The 19033-nt window shown below is 38.1% G+C and overlaps 1 protein-coding gene across 1 annotated transcript; it reads left to right on the top strand.

Moving 5' to 3' along the window:
* The first annotated feature begins 5167 nt into the window (after nucleotides 1–5167).
* Nucleotides 5168–17610, top strand: LOC113669260 ((E3-independent) E2 ubiquitin-conjugating enzyme UBE2O). Its single transcript, XM_089186201.1, has 15 exons — nucleotides 5168–5378; nucleotides 5639–5941; nucleotides 7292–7465; nucleotides 8488–8585; nucleotides 9387–9447; nucleotides 10176–10316; nucleotides 10795–10913; nucleotides 11427–12322; nucleotides 13027–13274; nucleotides 13377–13475; nucleotides 13714–13930; nucleotides 14114–14277; nucleotides 14771–15032; nucleotides 15306–15507; nucleotides 16136–17610. Exons 2-15 carry the CDS (start codon nucleotides 5753–5755, stop codon nucleotides 16653–16655), a joined length of 3390 nt encoding a protein of 1129 aa, XP_089042327.1. The 5' UTR covers nucleotides 5168–5378; nucleotides 5639–5752; the 3' UTR covers nucleotides 16656–17610.
* The last annotated feature ends 1423 nt before the right edge of the window (nucleotides 17611–19033 follow it).

Here is a 19033-nt window from a genome sequence, read left to right as displayed (position 1 = left end):
TCGTCGAGATCCAATCGGATTGCAATGTTGCTGATGTCAAATGTTGTTCTAAACAGAAGTAATATTCAATTTGAAGTATTAAAAGAAAGCTGAAAATTGATCTGACAAAATAATAAAGTTTCTTTTGGAAAGACGGTTGTTTGAACTATTTAAACTGTTTGTCATTCTCACTGGCTTTATTTTCACGCTTAATTGGCAGTGAAAAAGCAATCTGAACAAAATTGTTATTTCTTAGATCAGAGGAAATTACGAAAACTGACTTTGGGAGGAAAATTATGCAAATCAATTCACTTTTTTTTTTTAAAAAAATCAACTGCTTCCTTTCTCTACAATCTATTCTGGTCAAGAAATTTCTGGAGTTTTCGAAAAACTTTGATTGAGATTTGAGGAACAACACATTTTTGATTTGGAGTTGTTACCGATTTAATGCGTTACATTTTACGTTTGTTTTCAGCAGAACTTACCTTTGATAGGTTCTGAGCGTGAAAATTTTTAATCGTGCAATTTTCCTGCTAGGAAAAAGGATGCATGCTCAAGCAACAGCGAGGATATCTGAATCTTTTCATAATTTAATTTTCATCAAGATCAGAACAGAGAAATTTAATTATTTTTTCCATCTATGACAAGGGAACGTTAATTAAAATTTTCTAAACTTCACGGTCACAGCTAGGAAACTGAGCTAATATTCGGTTTTGTCCATCAACAGTGCGACAATTTGCATAGTAATGTTTAGCGGCTACGGACGTCATTTGATTTTAAACCACCGGTGTTTTGGGCGCGTTAATCCATACATGACGAATTAAGAAAAGTGTATAAATATTGCAAGAGATAAAGAGCTGTGATTAAGCAGTAGTTTGAAAACGATTTTCGCAGATTTCTAATCTTTTTAGAACCCGGAGGTGTTAATGCTTTTCTTGTTATTGTGCAATCTTAGTTTGATTTCAACCGATTACTTTTAGGAATCTTGGATCACCCTCAGATATATAAAGAGAAAGGCAAGTTAGCGAATGATTAACAAGCCTTTCTTTTAGTAACAACGAAACTTGTGTTTACTTCGGTGAAGTATGCACAAGGAGCTTACCGCCGAATTTGCTGAACACATTGAAGAAGCGCATTTTTTTAACTAATCACTTCTCAGTTTGCTTCCGACCTGTCGCTCCATACTATCGCAGAGTATACTTGAATTCCTACAAGCTAACTATTGACCGACCCAATCGAATTGTTAATGATCTGGTTCTTTGTTTCGATATTTGAATAAACAGCATTTTGTTTGCTGAAATCAAAGAAAATCAGTACAAAGTATTAATTTCTCTATTTCAACCTGATTCGCACAAGCTACCTACTGACTAACGTAATCGAATTGTTAATGGTCTGGTTCTTTGTTCCGAGGTTGTGTTGCCATAAATAACAGAATTTTGTTTGCTGAAATCAAAGAAAATCAAAACAAGGTATTAATTTCTCTATTTAAGCTGACGAAATGTCAATCCAGGAGGAGAGGTGTTTTCTCTCTTACGATTTATACCAAGTATAATCATGACAATAAGCTCCCAGAAATTTTTTGATTCAGAAAAAATTTGAATTTAAAGTTGCAATGATTTCAAAGATCGAACAATTGCTCGGCATTTTAACAGATGTTTAAGTGATTTCGAAATCAGGAGCACAAATTCATTAATTCTTAATATCAATTGAAATAATTTCTCTCATGCTGAGTTCTTGGTACATCTTGAATGGAAAAATGAATACTCTTTACAAAGAAGCAGCTCTTTTCCGTTAACGAAGAATTGATGCACTTCTAATAAAGAGAGTGTGTTCTTGACGTTTCTGTTTGTTTTTAGTCATAATTACAATCATAATTTAACCATTTCAACCCCAGGATCTCATTGGTAATTCTCTTTACATTCTGCCACACTATTCTTATGATGCTAGTCTGGAGAATTTGATATCGGATCAACTTATAATCCCCTAATTGATATTTTCCTTTATTCTCATTACTTGTCTGCTGGATATTGTATTGATATTTTAAGGAGAAATTGTTTCTTGGTCACTTATTCGAATTAAAGGGTGAAGGAGTAAAGGAATGACTTCTTTCCCAACTTGAAGGGTACCGTGAGCTATTTTTCCTTCAGCGCCGAAGCAACCGCAATTCTAGTCATGTCAGACTGTACCAACAATTTCTTATTTATCGGTTGGAATTATCTTAAAATGACTCTGGTCAACCACCCTAGTTTTCATTTAGAAACTGTTTTTTTCCTATTCACCCATTCTCAGGTCCATCCGATGTGAATTCCACTATGTCTGCTGGAAACTTCGATTTGCATCGACTTTAATTTGAAATATGCCCAGAATCATGATACAGTGATTCTCCATCAGTCAAGTTAGAAATTTCTATGATCGGAGCACGGATGGTCAAGTTGCCTTGCAAAAAGTTTCTGTGGTCGAGGGATAAATCATTATTAGGCCTTTCGCAATGAATGTGATCATTTTTTTTAAATGTCACGTTTCATTTAGTTCTCTCGAGTCAACACGTCACTTTGAAGTCCAATGACAATTACTTGAGTATTTGTTAAAGATTATTTTCAGGTTCAATCTGAATCATGGTCGGGTAGTAATATTATGGATTGTAAACACGTTTCTTTTTGGAATCAATCATTTACCTTGAGTTTCACTGAAATAACCTGAGACTAGCTTTGTTTAGGTTAAAACACATACCTGATTATATTACAGCAGTACCTACCTGTAAAGTGAACCACAACTTATACGATGAAGAATGATTTTTACTCAAGGAGTTATATCTTAATTTCTCAAAACTAGTCTCTTTTCCGTCTTTCTAAGTTGTCGTTTGAGGCCATTACAACCAATCTAATTAATTTAGTGCAGGAATAATTTGAAATTCATAGCCATTTGGCATAAATTTGATATAACAGTTATAGCCATAAACAATTGAACTCAGATTTGCCATGGATACTTAAGAAGTTCGGTAACACTGAAGTTACATGTTTATGCAGTCATTTCTCACTTCCCACCTGTTGTGGACTCGAATTATAAGTTTTAATGATAAAACGATTGATATTCTTTCGCAAGTGTAAAAACCATTCTTTTAAATTTCTTAGTGCCACGAATCTGTTTGTGCATTAATTTCCTTAAAAACTAAAAACGCTCAGGAAAAATTTTAATGGAGTTTCGGATTAGATTCTTTCGTCAACGTCTTTGTTGCCCGTGAACGGCTGTTTTTATCACAACTTTCAATTAGTTTTTACATCTCTCTTGATTACATGACTTATGCGTTGAAATAAGTCATGTTTGCTCGAGAGGGCAGAAAACGTCAGAAAAGTGATATAAAGCGTCCATCATTGTCGAAAAAGGAGCAAGTTTACACATTATATAACATGGCATCTTCAAGTCTCTGCTCTAAAGGTTAATTTGGCAAGCTCATGATCTCTTTGCATGGCCCACTCAGCTTAATAAAGGCTTATGTATTATCTATCGGGCCAGTATGCACGAAATGTGTCATCTCTGTATGTTATACTTTGTGCTTGCCCATTTATCTTCTTTTTTTTTTAACGGATGTTCTGTTGTAATTAATTTTTTCTTTTTGTGGGTCTTAAATTTATTTAACCAATGACAGCTTCAGTAGCAATATCTCTCTTATTCACAATTAAAACTTTTCTGACTTAAGTAGAGAAGGGCACGAAATTTAAGTCAATATAAGATCAGTGAACAAGTCTCTCACAGCCTGCTCTCACGGTGAACGCTAGCAGTACTGAGTTTAATCACGACTTTCACGACTTTGAAAATCGGCGGATAGTAACCCTGATTTTGCTCACCTTCTCAATTATCTAATTCCGTAAAAAATAACAAAAAATATCGTTTTCATAACTGCGATATTCTTACTTTGGAATGCAAACGACTGACAGCAACACTCAAGAATTTCAATTTTTTGACGTTTGCCGTTTGTTGCCAAAGTCATGCGACCGTTTCTATTAGGTTGCGTTTGATGTATTTTACTCGCAAAATTCAGGTACCACCCAATTGCACTAAGGAAGTCTGTTAGACAAGGTTGTATAACATAGTAGAACTGGATTTTCATGGAGAAATTAAAAAATGAATAAAAAGAAAAGACAATTGTTTATGTGCTTACCCACGGGAAGCCAAGAGTTTAAAAACTCGTTTTTAATGCTCAGGATTTACAGCAGAGCCCAATTTGAAAGTTGCGTGCTCGTTTTTGTACAGGAACAAAAACTCATTAAAATGGACATGAAAAACCCTCGGAGACGACGGAAAAAAATGATTGGAAAACTTACTTTTCAATCAGGTGTCTTTGCCTGCAGGTGCCGGATTCAAAGCCAAATTTCTTGTGCAATAGAAGACGAATGTCCTTGCCACTTCTTTGCGTTCTTCAATTAAACTCTAGAAAAAGCAGGAACAAGTTATTTCCCACCTCACTCGAGGCGCTTGTTCGAGAATTCAGATCCTTTCATACAATTTTCATTTTCAGACTCTAATGAAATCGAGACTCACGCTACCTATCGAATCTCAATAAGATGCTGCTTAGTACATAGATTGCGGTCCTTTCTTGATGAGATCGCGAAACTCACCTTCAGTTTGCGGTTGCTACAACTTCCCACTGCTGTGGCTGCTTGCATGTATATAGCTCTATTAATAAAGTCTAAATCTATACAGGTGTTCTAAGTTTTTTTTTTTTTCTCAGTCCAATGGGATCATTGTTTTTGTTACTTGAGTGATCAAAAGACAATGATATGAAAGACAAATAAATGTACTGTAGAGAAACATCCATAAAGCCAATTCCATTACCTTTCTAATAGGGATTTCTCTTTGTTTTCAATGCGCTGGGAAATGACAGCAGTCAATAAAAAAATTTAGCTATCGTTCTTTATAATATAAATTTTTATTCAAGGCAAAGATTTCGGGCCTACTTACCATGAATTAGTTCTGCAGCATCCTCGTTAAACATGCATCGAGTCATTATTTACTTTACGATGTGTCTAAAGGCACGATATTTTTTGACGCTAAGTAAAATTTGTACGTGTTGTTTTTAGTTTCCATAGTATTTAACGGAAACGTGAGGAATTCAAGCACAATATTCTCAGTTTCATTATTTATTACAATCAAACAATGCACAATGATTCATCATCTTTCTCGAACTCTTAATATTTTTGAAGAATATGAAATCGTACATTTTCTTCAGGGGTACTTAAACAGCACCCTTACTCTGTCCTATTTTTTTCTGGTTTATTTAGTCAATAAGCCCCTTCAAGCGGTTGGTAGGTCGTATGATAATGTCCGTTACTGAGATGCCGTCCGAAAAATGAATATTTGGCTGAGAAGCGAAGCTTCAAGGGCAAATGTGGAATTTTAAGGTAAATATCCAAGTAAACGGGGGTTCTTGCGTGATAACTGTCCGGTGATTTTGTACCACGTGAAGTTAAATAGCCGATTGAGTCGCGCGAAATTTAATGAGAAGGTTATAACATGGAATATCTTTGTAAACTAAGGAAAAAAGTTCCTTATGCTATAATATAAATTATGTCATACGGTACAATTGCCATTTACTGCCTCAATTTGTGGGAGACTTAAAAATAATTTTAGTTTGACTTGGGTTTTATTTGTAAATGTTCAGATTTCAATGCAACTACGGTGTAGCCACATTCACATCCAGTCCTATTCAGCCAATTTTCTTTGAAGCCTGGTTACCTATGCTAAGGCTTGGCCACTCGTCCACTTGCAAACTGACATGGCGGAAACAACCGGCATTTACGCGGAGGATATTGTCAAAAATTCTCAAGGAATTGTTGGGCTTGTTTTGGAAGATGCAGAAGAAACATCTGATGAATCGGACAGCGAAGAAGAGGCGCTCAAGAAGGGTCACATCGTAGTGTGTTGGTACCCTTCAGGGAACGAAGAAACCCTGTCGCTTACCAAGGTAATTTTTTATTTAATCTTTCAGTTCTTCACGTTTTAGTAGAACTTTTGCCGTACTTGAGTTCTATTTCGCTGTTTTTTTTCAATTATTCTTACCTAATGAGACCGATTTTTAAACCTTTTGACGTAATCGCAATTGATACGGCTCCGGCCTTTAGGGAGATAATTTCTAAATTGTAAGTAAAGGCACTTATCTTTGTATTGTGATATTGTTTTGAAACGTGTTAAAGGATGAGCTAAAATATTAACAACTTCCTCGATTTGCATTCAACAGAAAATTTAGAGTTTGCTCCCTTTTTTTCATGTGCTCCATACCTTTCGTGAGGATGTATTTGTTTAAAAAGTATTTCCGATTTGATAAGGTTATGCCTGGGTTTTTCCGCCTTGCTTGTCGAACACCTGAACAAATATAAGGTACTTCATTTCGATATTGCACACCACTCGTTTAATCGACTTTTTTAAATTTATTTTTGGAACAAAACATAAAAGGCAAACATTTTTCTTCACTGTGTACATTATCAATCACCCACACCTTTCCAAATCGTTACTCTCGTGCCTAATTTTTTAAAACATTAACCACTAAAATTCACACAATGTAAGCTATGCAGATTTACATGTTTTCCGGTATAATATATTTTTTGTCAACTCTTGTTTTAAATGTTTACAGACTTGTCATTGTATAAGGTCTTGTTTTTAACATGATTAAATGGTTAGGTCGATGAATAAGTGAAATGATCAGAATCTTGCTGACTTTGTTAAAAATCAGTCTGACACTTGTGGGTTCAGTTCCCAACTTCTTGTGTTTTGTTCTGTGAATTATTTTTGAGAACATGTAACAAAGTCAGTTCAGAGTCACCTCCTTATGGTGTTACTTAGTGATAGTGGAGGGGGGGAGGGGGAGGGCAGGAACTGTTTACCCATTATAGTTTGGTACAGAGGGATGGTCTGCACTGAGTTCAAACCTCATAACCTTTTATTACTGCATGCATGAACTACCATTAACTGAAAAGGTATCCTTTTTCATACCTCTCACCTAGAAAATGGTTGTGCTTTCAGATAGCAATTGCACCGCACTTCATTCTCAGAGCATTGTAAGGATCAAAAACCAAGAACTTTACTTTTTCAAGTGTTTATCTTGTTCACCTTAATGTGAGCCGTTGCTCTCTTTTGGATGTGTCAGTGGTAGTTCTCTTAGTTCTTTTTGTGTTTGAGGAAATTCCTGCCTTTCTGTTTACCTCTAGTCCAAAAAGGGAACATGTGGCTCTTTATGTGGGGCATCCTTGTATAGCTAATTGCCTTGAGTTGTTTATTGTCCATTATGGAGATCAATAAGCTTTGATATGTTTTTCAGGTCAAACTAGCAGACAGGTCTCTCCTTCCAGGTGATGTTGTTAAGTTTTCTGATGTGCAGAAAGGAACCCAGAAAGGATTTGTCTGCAATGTTGAAGTTGTTGCCAGTGTCAATGTTCTGGTGGCCAACCAGAATTTTCATAACGTGGACTGTAAAGAACTTTCTCCCTTACAGGTATTTGTAAAACACATGTATAGATTGTGTCTTTTGCACAAGGAAATTGACTCACCCAATCAAAACTATCAAAGTTTCCAACACATAGATTGATAAGTGGAGTGCTCTATGTGGTCCCCACAGGTTGTCTCATGCTTATCTTCAGGGTTGTTGGACAGCTCCCTTTTTTGTAATGATGGTTCTAGGAGCTAATAAATTTACCACACTTTTCTGGGTTAGCTCTGAAAGGTGTATCAGACCCTAGAGTGTCAGTTAGTGGTGATTTCCTTCATGGGATTCATCAACATGAAAACTAAGAAACAATTTGTCAAGCTAGAGAAAGATGTTTTTTGTCTTGTCACAAACATGGGATAAAGAAAAAATTCTGAGTCCCCATGAGGAATCAAACCTCAGACCTTCAGATTCAGCACTCTGATGCTTTACCACAGAGCCACAGAGACTCTATGGTAAGTGAGGTCTACTATGAAGTTTATTTGACTTGTAAGCGTCCTGCATACTACTAGGAGCATGGAACAAATAAAAAACTCTGAGCCTTCACAAGGAATTGAATCTCGGACCATCAAGCTATTCTGTCATAAAACTAAAACCAAAGTAAGTTCAATAAGAGTGATGGAAAATGGAACAGAAAGCCATTCAGGACTTTAAGTAAAAAAAACAAGTAAACACCCTGAAGAACAAGAAAACGTGGATGACAAGGTGGCAAGTGGTTTTCTTATTGTGTCTGATTGGTCAAGAGGCTTAAGTTTAGTTTAATAGAAAACAAGAAAATGTGTATGACAAGGTAGCAAGTGGTTTTCTTATTGTGTCTGATTGGTCAAGAGGCTTAAGCTTAGTTTAATATCCCAGACCATTTACAGGCCATTCTGATGCAAAATCAATGGATTTCTTCAGACATTCCATTGGAAGTTACTCTCAATTGTGTGTACAAATTAAAAGTAATGACTGCTCCATCAGGTACAAATTTTGAAATGTACTGTGATTACCTTTGGTGAATGCTAGATCTTACACTTTTTTCTATGTAGGAGTTTGTTCCTGGATTACCTGTGAGCCTGGGCCCTTGGCTTGGAATAGTCACTGAGGTTTATCGCAAGATTGTACTAAGAATCAAGAATGGCTCTAGGTGCATTTGTGCTTGCTTTGAAGTATCTTATACCCTATTCACACCAGCAAAACATGTTTTGTTAAACTGGTTTTTACTGATTGAAAATCATAAACAGAGAACTGAAAAACTTAATTTTCCATAGGATTCAAGTACTTGCTAACTTGCATTTATAATGTGCTACATTTAAGTAAAAAATATTAGGTTCAGTAGTTTCTACGAAGAAAATAAAATTAAACTGTGTTGAACAAAACAACTTTAAAACATGTTTAAGCTTTGGTGTGAATGGGGTATTAGTTATATTGATCTATGGAGGAGTTTTAAGGCAAATGAGGATCCTACATATTACCAGCATCTGTGTGCTTTGATAGTTTTCAGGACTGCACATGATATTTTGTATAACACATGTTTGATACAGTGAAAATCCAGTTTAAAACATGTCACTTTTATAGCTGCTTCTATTTCAATTTAACAATGCATATGACAGATATTAGTCAGTGTTTTATTTCTCAGGGTTCAGTACATCATACCCTGGTTGTTTGTAGTGTGGATAATGTTATCCAGTGGATAAATGTCTATGGTTAGCACAGTATGTTTTGTTTACATTTATCCACTGGATAGAGATTTAACCATTGGATAGCCATATTCACCCTTTGATCGACTGGGCCCTGTACAGTTTACAATAGTGTAATACATCTGACTATTGTATAGTTTTGGGAAGTAAAGAAGTCCACCAACTGCTTATTTTTCTTCTATGTATACACCATTGATAGTGAGTAAACTATTCAATTTACAAATTCAAAAATTGTGTGTGAAATACAGGTGCAGTTTGGAAGGAGAGCAGGCTTCAATGATTTATGACACAAGTGATCAACGTGATGAGGTAACTCAATTTCAGTGACCCTATGCAAACCATGATGGTGACAGTGGGATTGGGGCCAAACAAAAGATTAACAAGCTGACCAATTGCTCAGCACATTTGTGTTAAGATTTTGCACTTTTCCTAGCACTTCAGTCCAAAACAATCCAGTGAAATCTTTAAAATTTGTGTAAAGAAAATACAAATCCAGTTTTTAAATCCTTTTTTTCCATAGTGTTTCAGTCGTTTCTACTTAAGGTCCTCATTATTTGTGTAATGAAATGAACTCATGAAGGATAATTTGGTTTGGTTTTAATTTCAAGTATGCTCTAATAATGATATTTAATTTATTATGTACCATTATGTTTTTTTTACAGGGTGCAATTAAGCTCATTACATACATTTGATTAAATGCAGCAGGCTGAGACAAGTGTTGTAGAACTGCTTGTGCATAAATTTAATGGAAACAAAAGAAAATATAATTTAAACTAAATAAAAATCACTTACTGGTAGTCTAAGTTCATTTCAAACTACAACATCAACACCATGACTTAAAAAGACTTTTACATGTATAAATAATTTATTGTACCATCAATATTACTGTCAGTCATACACAAGGTGTGCTGGTAAAAGCAATGTTTAGAGCATGGAATATGACCCTTTGTACTGTCCTAAACATTGCACTTGTTCTTTGAAAGGTTCATTCTTCCCTTTCCCTGCTGATTACTTTGCATCTTGTTCCATGTTTTTAGGATTCCCCTTTCTATTCTGCATCATTTTATCCGGGCCAGAAGGTTGCTGGTCCTTCACGAGCATTTAAAGAAGCTAAATGGCTATCAGGAGTGAAGCCTGTCATTCACAATCAAGCCCAGATCAAAGGAACTGTGGAGGAGGTCAGCAGAAACAAAACTTTTTCCCGCTCTTTAAATTTGTCTTCTTCCGGCCCTGGTTGTTTGAAGGTTGGATAACGCTATCCACTGGATAAAACTCTATACGGTGGATAATGCTAGACGTTTTGTTATCACTTATCCACTGGATAACGTTATCCGACCTTTATACAACTGGGCCCTGGTGGAAAAATCAGAGCTTTGTATAATTTGAAAAAACGTTTGTAGTGTTGTTGTTAAACTTAGAAAACCATGAACACCTGAAATGTGTTGGGCATGTCTTTTCTGTTGTTGCCAATTACTTAAGGGATGAGGATGGTAAGTAAACCACAAAACAACAAACAAATTGGCATTATTTTTTACAATTGCATTAGACACTAAAACATATCAGAAACATGTCTCGTGTTCATGGTTTTCTGCAATTAGACTTGTAGTCCAATTTAAGGGGTGTGATCTAATTTTATTTTATTTTTATTAACATCAGGCAAGTATTATTGCGTGTGATGTAGACTGGCAGATCTGTGGTGCCTGCCAAAATAATTCCCAAGAAGATGAATGTCTTAAACCACCTGATCCCACAGTAACACAGGAACAACTTCACAGGTTAGTGATCGTTCTGGGCCTAGTTGTTGAAAGGCCGATTGACTCCAACCTAAGGTTAAATTTTAATTTGGGTTTCTTTATTCCTTGGTTCAAAAGCGGTTTTGGGGTAATTTTTCTTTTCCTCTTTGAGCATCCAATCATTAAATTGTAGACCAAGGGAATTATACTGAATTTTCTTTTTAAGCTTTCAGATCTGAAATCAGGGTCATCTTTACCCAGCTCTGTACTGCAATACACTGCAGTACTATATTCCTTCTAGTCTGGGTTTCTTTGTGTACGAGTTATCTGCTTTGTGATGTTAGGTAATTGACTCTGAGGGGAAATGAGTCGGTCTGAAATAAGTTAATCGCCAATTTTGAAACTAGTTTTGTCTCTTCTCCAAAGATACCATGTATATATGGTAAAGGAATTTACTGTTCCTTCCTTTTCTTTACTCTTCTTTGGGATTGGCTGTGGACCAGACGTACCTACAGTCAATTTCGACTCTTATCTTGTCATAAATTTGTTTTTCAGGCTACTCGTTGCGAACCGTTTTCGACATGCAAGCGTTCAGATTGGGGACAAAGCATTCTATACATTGAAAGCTCGCGATCTAAGACTTGCCGCGAGTGGAGGGAACTTTTCATCCAAACAGGAAAGCTTTGATGATGAGAATACGGAGGGACTTGAGGTGCTCAGCGAGCGTGCGCCTACCAATCCGGTATCCGACAGTCAGATAGACGGGTGTAGTGTACATAAGCAAGAGACCTCTAATAGTGGAAAAGCAGAATTAGGTGATTCTCAGGAGAGTACAACAACAGGTGCCAGTGCGAGTTTGAGCTCTGGAGGGAGTTCAGGGAGTTTCTATTCAGCTGAAAGTGAATCCAAAAACTCTAGTTCATCGACGTCGGTAACTTCTTTATGCGACTCCAATCTTCCTGCGCCCACAGAAACATCCTCAATTACGAAAGACCCTTCTGCCTGTCAGGCTTCGGAAACAGGATTAGCTCAGAGTGGAGCTAATCAGGTGGATACACATGACGAGCAGCCTCATACCACCGGCTCTGATTCCGCAGAAGCAGATGCAGATGCAGATGAAGATTCGGACGGTCTTGAAGTTGTTATACCAAAAGTAAAAGGCGCAAATATTGCGGGTGCTCTTAAACATGACTCTGGTCTGTCCCATGGGGTACGCTACCCGACTAAGCGAAGGAAGAAGCGTCTAAGAAGGAAGCGAAAAGTAGCTCCACCCTTGCAAGTGAAGGTCGGTGACAAGGTGTGTGTGGAAGTGTCAAATACTTGTACCACAGTGGATGTTATCTGGCAGGATGGCTCCAAACAGGAAAAGGTGTTATCCACGGATTTGATACCAGTGTTTCACCTAGACGAGTTGGAGTTCTTTCCAGGAGATTATGTGTCTGATAAAAGGGGTCAGTTACGTATTAAATCTAATACGTGTCTTTTCTTGAAGGAATTCGAAGATTCAGTTCGGAATTACTTAAATCCCTTTAACTATATGTACTTTAGGTTAGTTTACAGCTGTACTTTCGACACTCAATCGAAAACTGCTCTGATGTAATGATCAGTTTTAATCCTTTGCTAGCCCTTGCGGTGAAAGGCCCACTCAAATGCACGCAACATTTCAACATTGTTGTACCGTGCTGCGAGATGTTGTGAAAGTGTTCAGTGGCCAAACGCGCGCAACATCTTGCAACATTAAAAAATGTTGCAACAAAAATTTGACTATTTTCAGATTTTATTTAACACCATCCAACATCTTGAAACATGTTGCAGCATGTTGCTATAGGGTGGCCTAACGTGTGGAACGCGTTGCGTGCAAAAACGTTTCAAGATGTTGCGTGCATTTGGTCGGGCCTTAAAGGATCCCAAACTTACCATCTCGGCCACCATGAAAAGAGAGAATTATTAAATTCTAGAGCCTTAAAACGTTACTTAGTTTTTTGGCTTGTGTGGCTCTTTCTTTAAGATCTTCGCTGATTCATTCAGTCGTGCGCGAATATTGTGTTTGCTTTTCTTTTCTAAATAGAGGTTATGTTAGGTTCTTATTTTTGAAAGGTAAGGAAATCCCACATTTGGAAGTAATTACCATTTTGCGACAATGTTATCTACACAGAGAATGCAGATTCGTCAAAGTATGGTGTGGTACTCACTGCTGACCATCAGTCACGCTTGTGTTACATCAAGTGGTTCTCGCGAGATGGTGAAGAACTGAGTGTGGAATGTGACGTGAGCGTGTACGACATCACGGAGCATACGGATTTCGTGTTCAGCGTAGGAGATGTTGTGGTGCGCATGGCAAGGGATGACTATGAAAACGAGGGCGATCAGAATTCTGACACAACAACTTCATGTATCGGTCAGGTAGGGTGACTTTAAGCAAGTTCTTTGGAAGTCAGGTAACAGTTTGTTAATTCACAGATCAGCCCCTTTATCTCAGTTTCTTTATATTTCCCATATCTTCAGGTCACACGAGTGGACGACGAAGGCAGTGTGTCCATCCGATGGGTGGACAGCACGGTCTCCAAAGTTAAACCTCAGGAGCTGTACAAATTTGATACCGAGGTAATGTCAGTTGTTCAGGGTACTTTGTGAAAATGTGACAGTTTAACTGAGCATATCGTTCTGATGTCCATGTTTTCCATGCTTTGCTGCTCCACGCATTCTGCCACCGGGTTAAGTGAAGCTTCTGTACTGTTCGCGCCTAGCGTGATTTAACCCAGGTGGAGTGTTAAAGCAGGATTTCCAAGCGTTTTGAAGCGTTACTGACATCTATTAATTAAATGATTGACCGACGTTTTAGGACGATGGACAGCTGTCATCAGATGGTTCCACCATGGCATCAGATGATGAATGGGAGACCACGAGTGGGGAGAGTACTGAAGAAGATGGGCCTATTGACATCATGGATCACGTGCCAAGGCACGGCTCCTCAGCTGGTGAGGAGGAGAATGTCGACAGAGAGGTCCTACAGGAGGCGAACAACAGGATCAACGAAATTGTGTCAAATACAAATCCTGGTAAAGTATTTTTGAGCGTTTTACGGAAAATGAGACTTAGATATTTGTCCTTGGTAATGCACTTTGAAACATTTTAAAATGTTTGATTTTGACAGGCGCCCATGTAAACGTCTCTGATTAATTTCCATATTCATGCCATTAGACAGTAATTTTAACAGATGATAATTTTTTTTTACTTCACAGCTTTTATGACTTTCGAAAATGTTCCTGAAGAGCACATCTACTTTCATACCACATTCCAGGCGCAAAATCCTGGTCGCTTCTTGTCGTGTCTGCGAAAAGAGATGGCTCTTCTAATGTTTTCACTCCCAGCCGGAATCATAGTCAGAGGATACGAGAATCGTGTGGTGAGTGTCCTTTTATCAGTGTTATAGAGAGGGGAGACAGACAGACAGAGAGAGAGAGAGAGCAGAAAAAACAAAAAAATTTCTATGCATCTCTTTGATGCTGGTACATATTCACGACATGAAAACAGTGAGTGGGTCATTAAACTAGACGACTTTTGACGCGGTGTTGCTGCAGTGAAGTCATTTGGCACGAAGCGATCGGCTTTTTCTATAAAAAGTGGTCGTATATTGCGTCAAACGATGAGTGAAGGGTTGGAGAGTAACCAAAAAATTTGCAACATGCAGTTCTACCTGGCAATTAGCTGACACAATAAATTTTGGGTTGAAATTGCCTCTTGCATTAAGTCATCAGCAAATATTGCTGATGACTGTCTGTTAATTATCCAAACTTTCAGCCTTCACCGTCAGTTTCAAGATACTCTTTTACAGCAGTTCTGTGTTGAAATGACCTTTATCAAGAGTTCTTAACACGCCCCTTTTATTTTTGCACCAGGATATTCTGAGGGTCATGATCACTGGGCCTGTGGGAACCCCATACGAACATGGACTGTTTGTTTTTGATGTCCGGCTGCCGCCAGATTACCCTGCCTCTCCCCCTGTGTTCTACTACCTGTCCCAGTGCTCCGGTCGTTTAAATCCAAACCTTTACGAGGACGGCAAGGTTTGTGTGAGTCTACTGGGAACCTGGGCCGGGCGTGGAAGCGAGGTTTGGACGTCAAAGTCGAACGTGCTTCAAGTTTTAGTATCAATACAAGGTAATGCATTGCAATTTTTTGATGGTGAGTGTTCCTCATGCTTCATTCTTGTCGACATTTCTATCACAACCAAAAATTGGCCATTGTTGCCAAACAACTGGTAGAAAAATCTTAAATTTTGCGAAGAGGGATGAATTGCAAAGGATTAGAATTACGCTCAGGAGGAGTAGGTAGACATTTTTAAGGACAAAATCGATTTTAAATGTATTCTGTACAGTTTTTTTTTTTTTTTACGATCAAGTCTTATTTTAATGCTAGTTTACTTCCCTCCAGGACTAATTTTATGCAGTGAACCATATTACAACGAAGCTGGGTATGAAAAACAGAGAGGAACCGCGCAGGGATTGGAGAATAGTCGCCTGTACAATGAAATGGTTTTACTGAAACTGGTCCAGTCGATGGAGAAACTTGTCACAAAACCTCCAAGCGGCTTGGAAAAAGAAATATTACAGCACTTCGCGCATCATGGAACAAGGTGAGATATCATCAGTTGGTCAGTTAGCAAGTTGGTCAGTCAGGCATGCAGATTAAGAGACCGACGTTAATAACTCATCCGTCGGTAGTTGTTTAATTAGCTCTTAGTTGATTTACATAGACATACTTGTGCGTCCGTCTATTGGTCAGAGACAGAGACGGATTGACAGACTAACAGATGGACAGACATGCAGGCAAAGGTCGAGGTGGCTGATACACACAGTATGTGTACCGAAACTAGCTGTTTTGCTATAGATTAATTCTTGAAGTTGTCGTGGTAAAAGTAAAACCTCTAGCAGAGATAGCGTGGACTGTCGGAGTAAGATTCGAGTTAAATTAGGCCATGGTCTTCATTATCCACTTATAGTCCTAACCGCAGGGGCAAAGTTGTCGGTAAGGTTGGTGACCTATGCATTGTCTTTCGAACCTCGACTTATTCAGCTGGTTTTTGAATACTTTGACTCAAAGTTCAAGCCGGACAACACTTTTTGTTGGGGAAATTACTACTCGAAAGAGGGCATAGTTCGTCTTAGACATGAGATGTTGATAGCTTTGTACCTTGACTGCAACAAGATATTTCCGTAAAAATTTTAGCCATAATCATGACCATTTCTGTTACCTCTTCACAGAATGATACGAAAATTCAAGCGGTGGATTGATCTTTTCCACGAGCAGGAGACAACACTGTCCGAATGCGAAAATGGCGACCCTAAGGATTATGGTGCGGCTGGTGAACTGAGACATATAGAAGAAACCGTCCATGACGTCATCGTCGCAGAAGCAACGCGAACTAGGTCTGTACCCGGATGCGATAACGAACAGATGTTGAACGGTCATTCTTCAGCGGGAGAACTAGAACCAAACGAGGGGCAAGGACAAAATGAACTTGTAAAGAACTGCGTCGCTGAAAATGACGTTACGAAAGAAGCCAACGACCCCGAGGGTAAAGGGGCAAGTTGTCTAGATCCATCCCCCGAAGGCAAAACCTCGAAAACCGAGAACGAAGGCGTATGTCAAGGTGCGACCTCGTGGGAAAAGATCGGCCCCGATTATCCCTTGTTTCCACTCTCTCGCGGATTTTGTCTGAGTCTCCGGAGAGCGTTGGAAAGTTTCCAGAAGGCTTTGGACAAGGCAGTACTGAAGCCATAATAACAAGGACAAATCAGTGACGCTGTAAATTATAAAGCAAAAAAGATATGTTGTTATCGAAAAAGGGTTTTAAAAGTTATTTATATTTTTGAATGCACAATGCAAGATTTATGAATTCTGGAAAGCTGCTATGCAGTGGTATATTCGTTATTTTGAGTCCTTGAAAACCTCAAGAAAGTAAATTGAACAAATAAATTGAAAAATGTCGTATTTTCCTCAAAGTGACGACCTGCATTCTTTATGAGAAGTGCTATGTATCACAGTTAAATTTTGTCTCCAAAGCCTTTTCTTTTGTTTGCAAATCTGCTCTGACCTTTTCTCTTCAGTTGTCTTACACTTCTTGGAATTACTATAAACCAAATTGTTAACGTGAGACAATCGTAGCTGATTTTGAACAGGTGAAAAATGAATTCATGTTTCAAAAGCTTATTGATTGACGCAGAGTCTTAATTACTAAACAACAAAGGTAGAGCTAAGATTTCTAAATAAGAGTGCTTTTCGGTCAACTGTTATAAAACAGAGACCAAAGTAATCTCAACGGCAAATCTGAACAGAGAAAAATAGTATAAAAGGTCAATGAGAAGCCAAAGTAAGCACATTTAAGCTTCCTTAAACGATTGGGTAGGCGAAGAGTAAGTTGCTACTGGTTTTATTCTTTTAACTAATTATTGCGAGGGTGGAGCAATATTTCTTGAATCAAAGATAATGCGGTTACTGTCAGAATGAGATCGATACAACCGTAATTTTTTTATTTGCCTGTGTCGGCTATTTGCATACGCAAGCAGTGGACAGGTACTGAATGAACTGCTGTCGGTTCTAAGCCGTTGACATGGCCAGTTCTTGAGTTATTTATACTGGAGATGTTCCCACGTGCGTGAATAAGGTCGCTGGAATATCACACCAGTTCCATTATTATTTAAAATTATTATGAATAAAGGTGGAGAATTGAACCTTATTTCTGTGCTGTATGCGATTGACAGTCTTCGACATCTGCGGTACAATAACCTTGAACAGTGACCCCGTCCTCTTGAAGGAAAAACGCCATGCGCAGGATTGATATAATCACTGAGGACACCACTACTGGTGCAAAGTCTCGATAAATTAATTCCCTTCATATTGATTATGATTGGTCACCAGAGTTTCGTTCTCTATCGAGATAATATTTCGAGCTCAGCCAGGATGTAACTCCCCTCTACTTCCATATTAATTTTCCTTTTTAACATCTCATAGCCGGCAATCTCTAGAAAAGATTAACGCTAATAACAGGTCTGGTTCCAAAGAGAAGCCGACGGAGAGTTTGACGGTTTTTTCGTCTTTTCCACAGTTCATGTCACCGATATGAACCCTGGGTTAATTCCTTAACACTTCAAAAAGAGAAAAACAAATTAACACCTACCCCTAACCATAACCAAGACGAGAATCATACTATCGTTTCGGAGTATTGAACATTTCGACTTGTGCGTTTCATACAAGCAAACCTTGATTTTAGAGTTGTGTGTACGTGCCTTACTTTATCAATGTGTTCCGCATTTTCTTCTTAAAATGACGCTCCAGAAATGATCTAAAGATCTTCATTTTCCGGCGAAGATGCTTTGTGACCACGTCGCTCAGGGTGCAACCGCACGCCATGATGGTTACACCACATAACTATATTGCAGCTGACCGAGGGAAACGATGCAGAACAAAAACAACATGGCGACGTTCTTCCAAGGATACAACCTGGGAAAGAGGACTATTACATTAACTAAACTTACCCTTGTGGCGTGGAAATTTGGTACTGTTTGGGCTGCTTAAAGAGTCTTTATTGTGGATTGCAAAGGTGAGAACAAGGCAATTATGATACTGAGATTTCCATCGGGAAACCGAATAAAATTTGTTTTGTATCAATGCAATTAAAAGTAACTGTAAATAAACGTTTTGTTTTAAGTTATTCACAACTTCATAAATCAGCATAATTCTCAAAAGTACTCTACGACAAATTTAAAAGCTGTCGAACGTGGACATTTGTGGCTGTAGCTAGCTGTTGATACTGCGCCTTGAGAAACCCCATCGAAGGCAGTGTCACGTTGTACGAAATACATTGTCGTGACGCAGGGATGGGGAAACTAACTATCGAGGTACCGGTGATCACGTTAACGTGAGGTGCCAAGACTCTAAATTTTTATTCTTCTTCACTGCTGCAACTTTACTTTGTGTAAAGGTGGATTACAATAATTATGAATTAGATTTTTTTCGCTAGATCTCTGACAACATAATGGATAATATGTATAATTATACATTCGACTAATTATCTATTTTCTGGTTGGCCGAAAACTTATACAGTGAATTTTCTAAATCAGCACCTGGGACGTCATCTAGTTATAGATGAAACAATAATC

The sequence above is a fragment of the Pocillopora damicornis genome, chromosome 10 (genome assembly GCF_964200805.1).
Source record: "Pocillopora damicornis chromosome 10, jaPocDami1.2, whole genome shotgun sequence".
NCBI lineage: Eukaryota > Metazoa > Cnidaria > Anthozoa > Scleractinia > Pocilloporidae > Pocillopora > Pocillopora damicornis.
The sequence above is the reverse complement of the archived record's forward strand: the minus strand, read 5'-3'. Positions and strand labels throughout refer to the sequence as shown.

What these genes read in the sequence shown, in the direction of transcription:
- LOC113669260 (XM_089186201.1), top strand. Translation starts at nt 5,753, where the DNA reads ATGGCGGAAACAACCGGCATTTACGCGGAGGATATTGTCAAAAATTCT. An exon ending in CAACTTCATGTATCGGTCAG is followed by an intron (nt 13,275 to 13,376) that starts GTAGGGTGACTT and finishes CCATATCTTCAG; the next exon opens with GTCACACGAGTGGACGACGA. An exon ending in TGTACAAATTTGATACCGAG is followed by an intron (nt 13,476 to 13,713) that starts GTAATGTCAGTT and finishes CCGACGTTTTAG; the next exon opens with GACGATGGACAGCTGTCATC.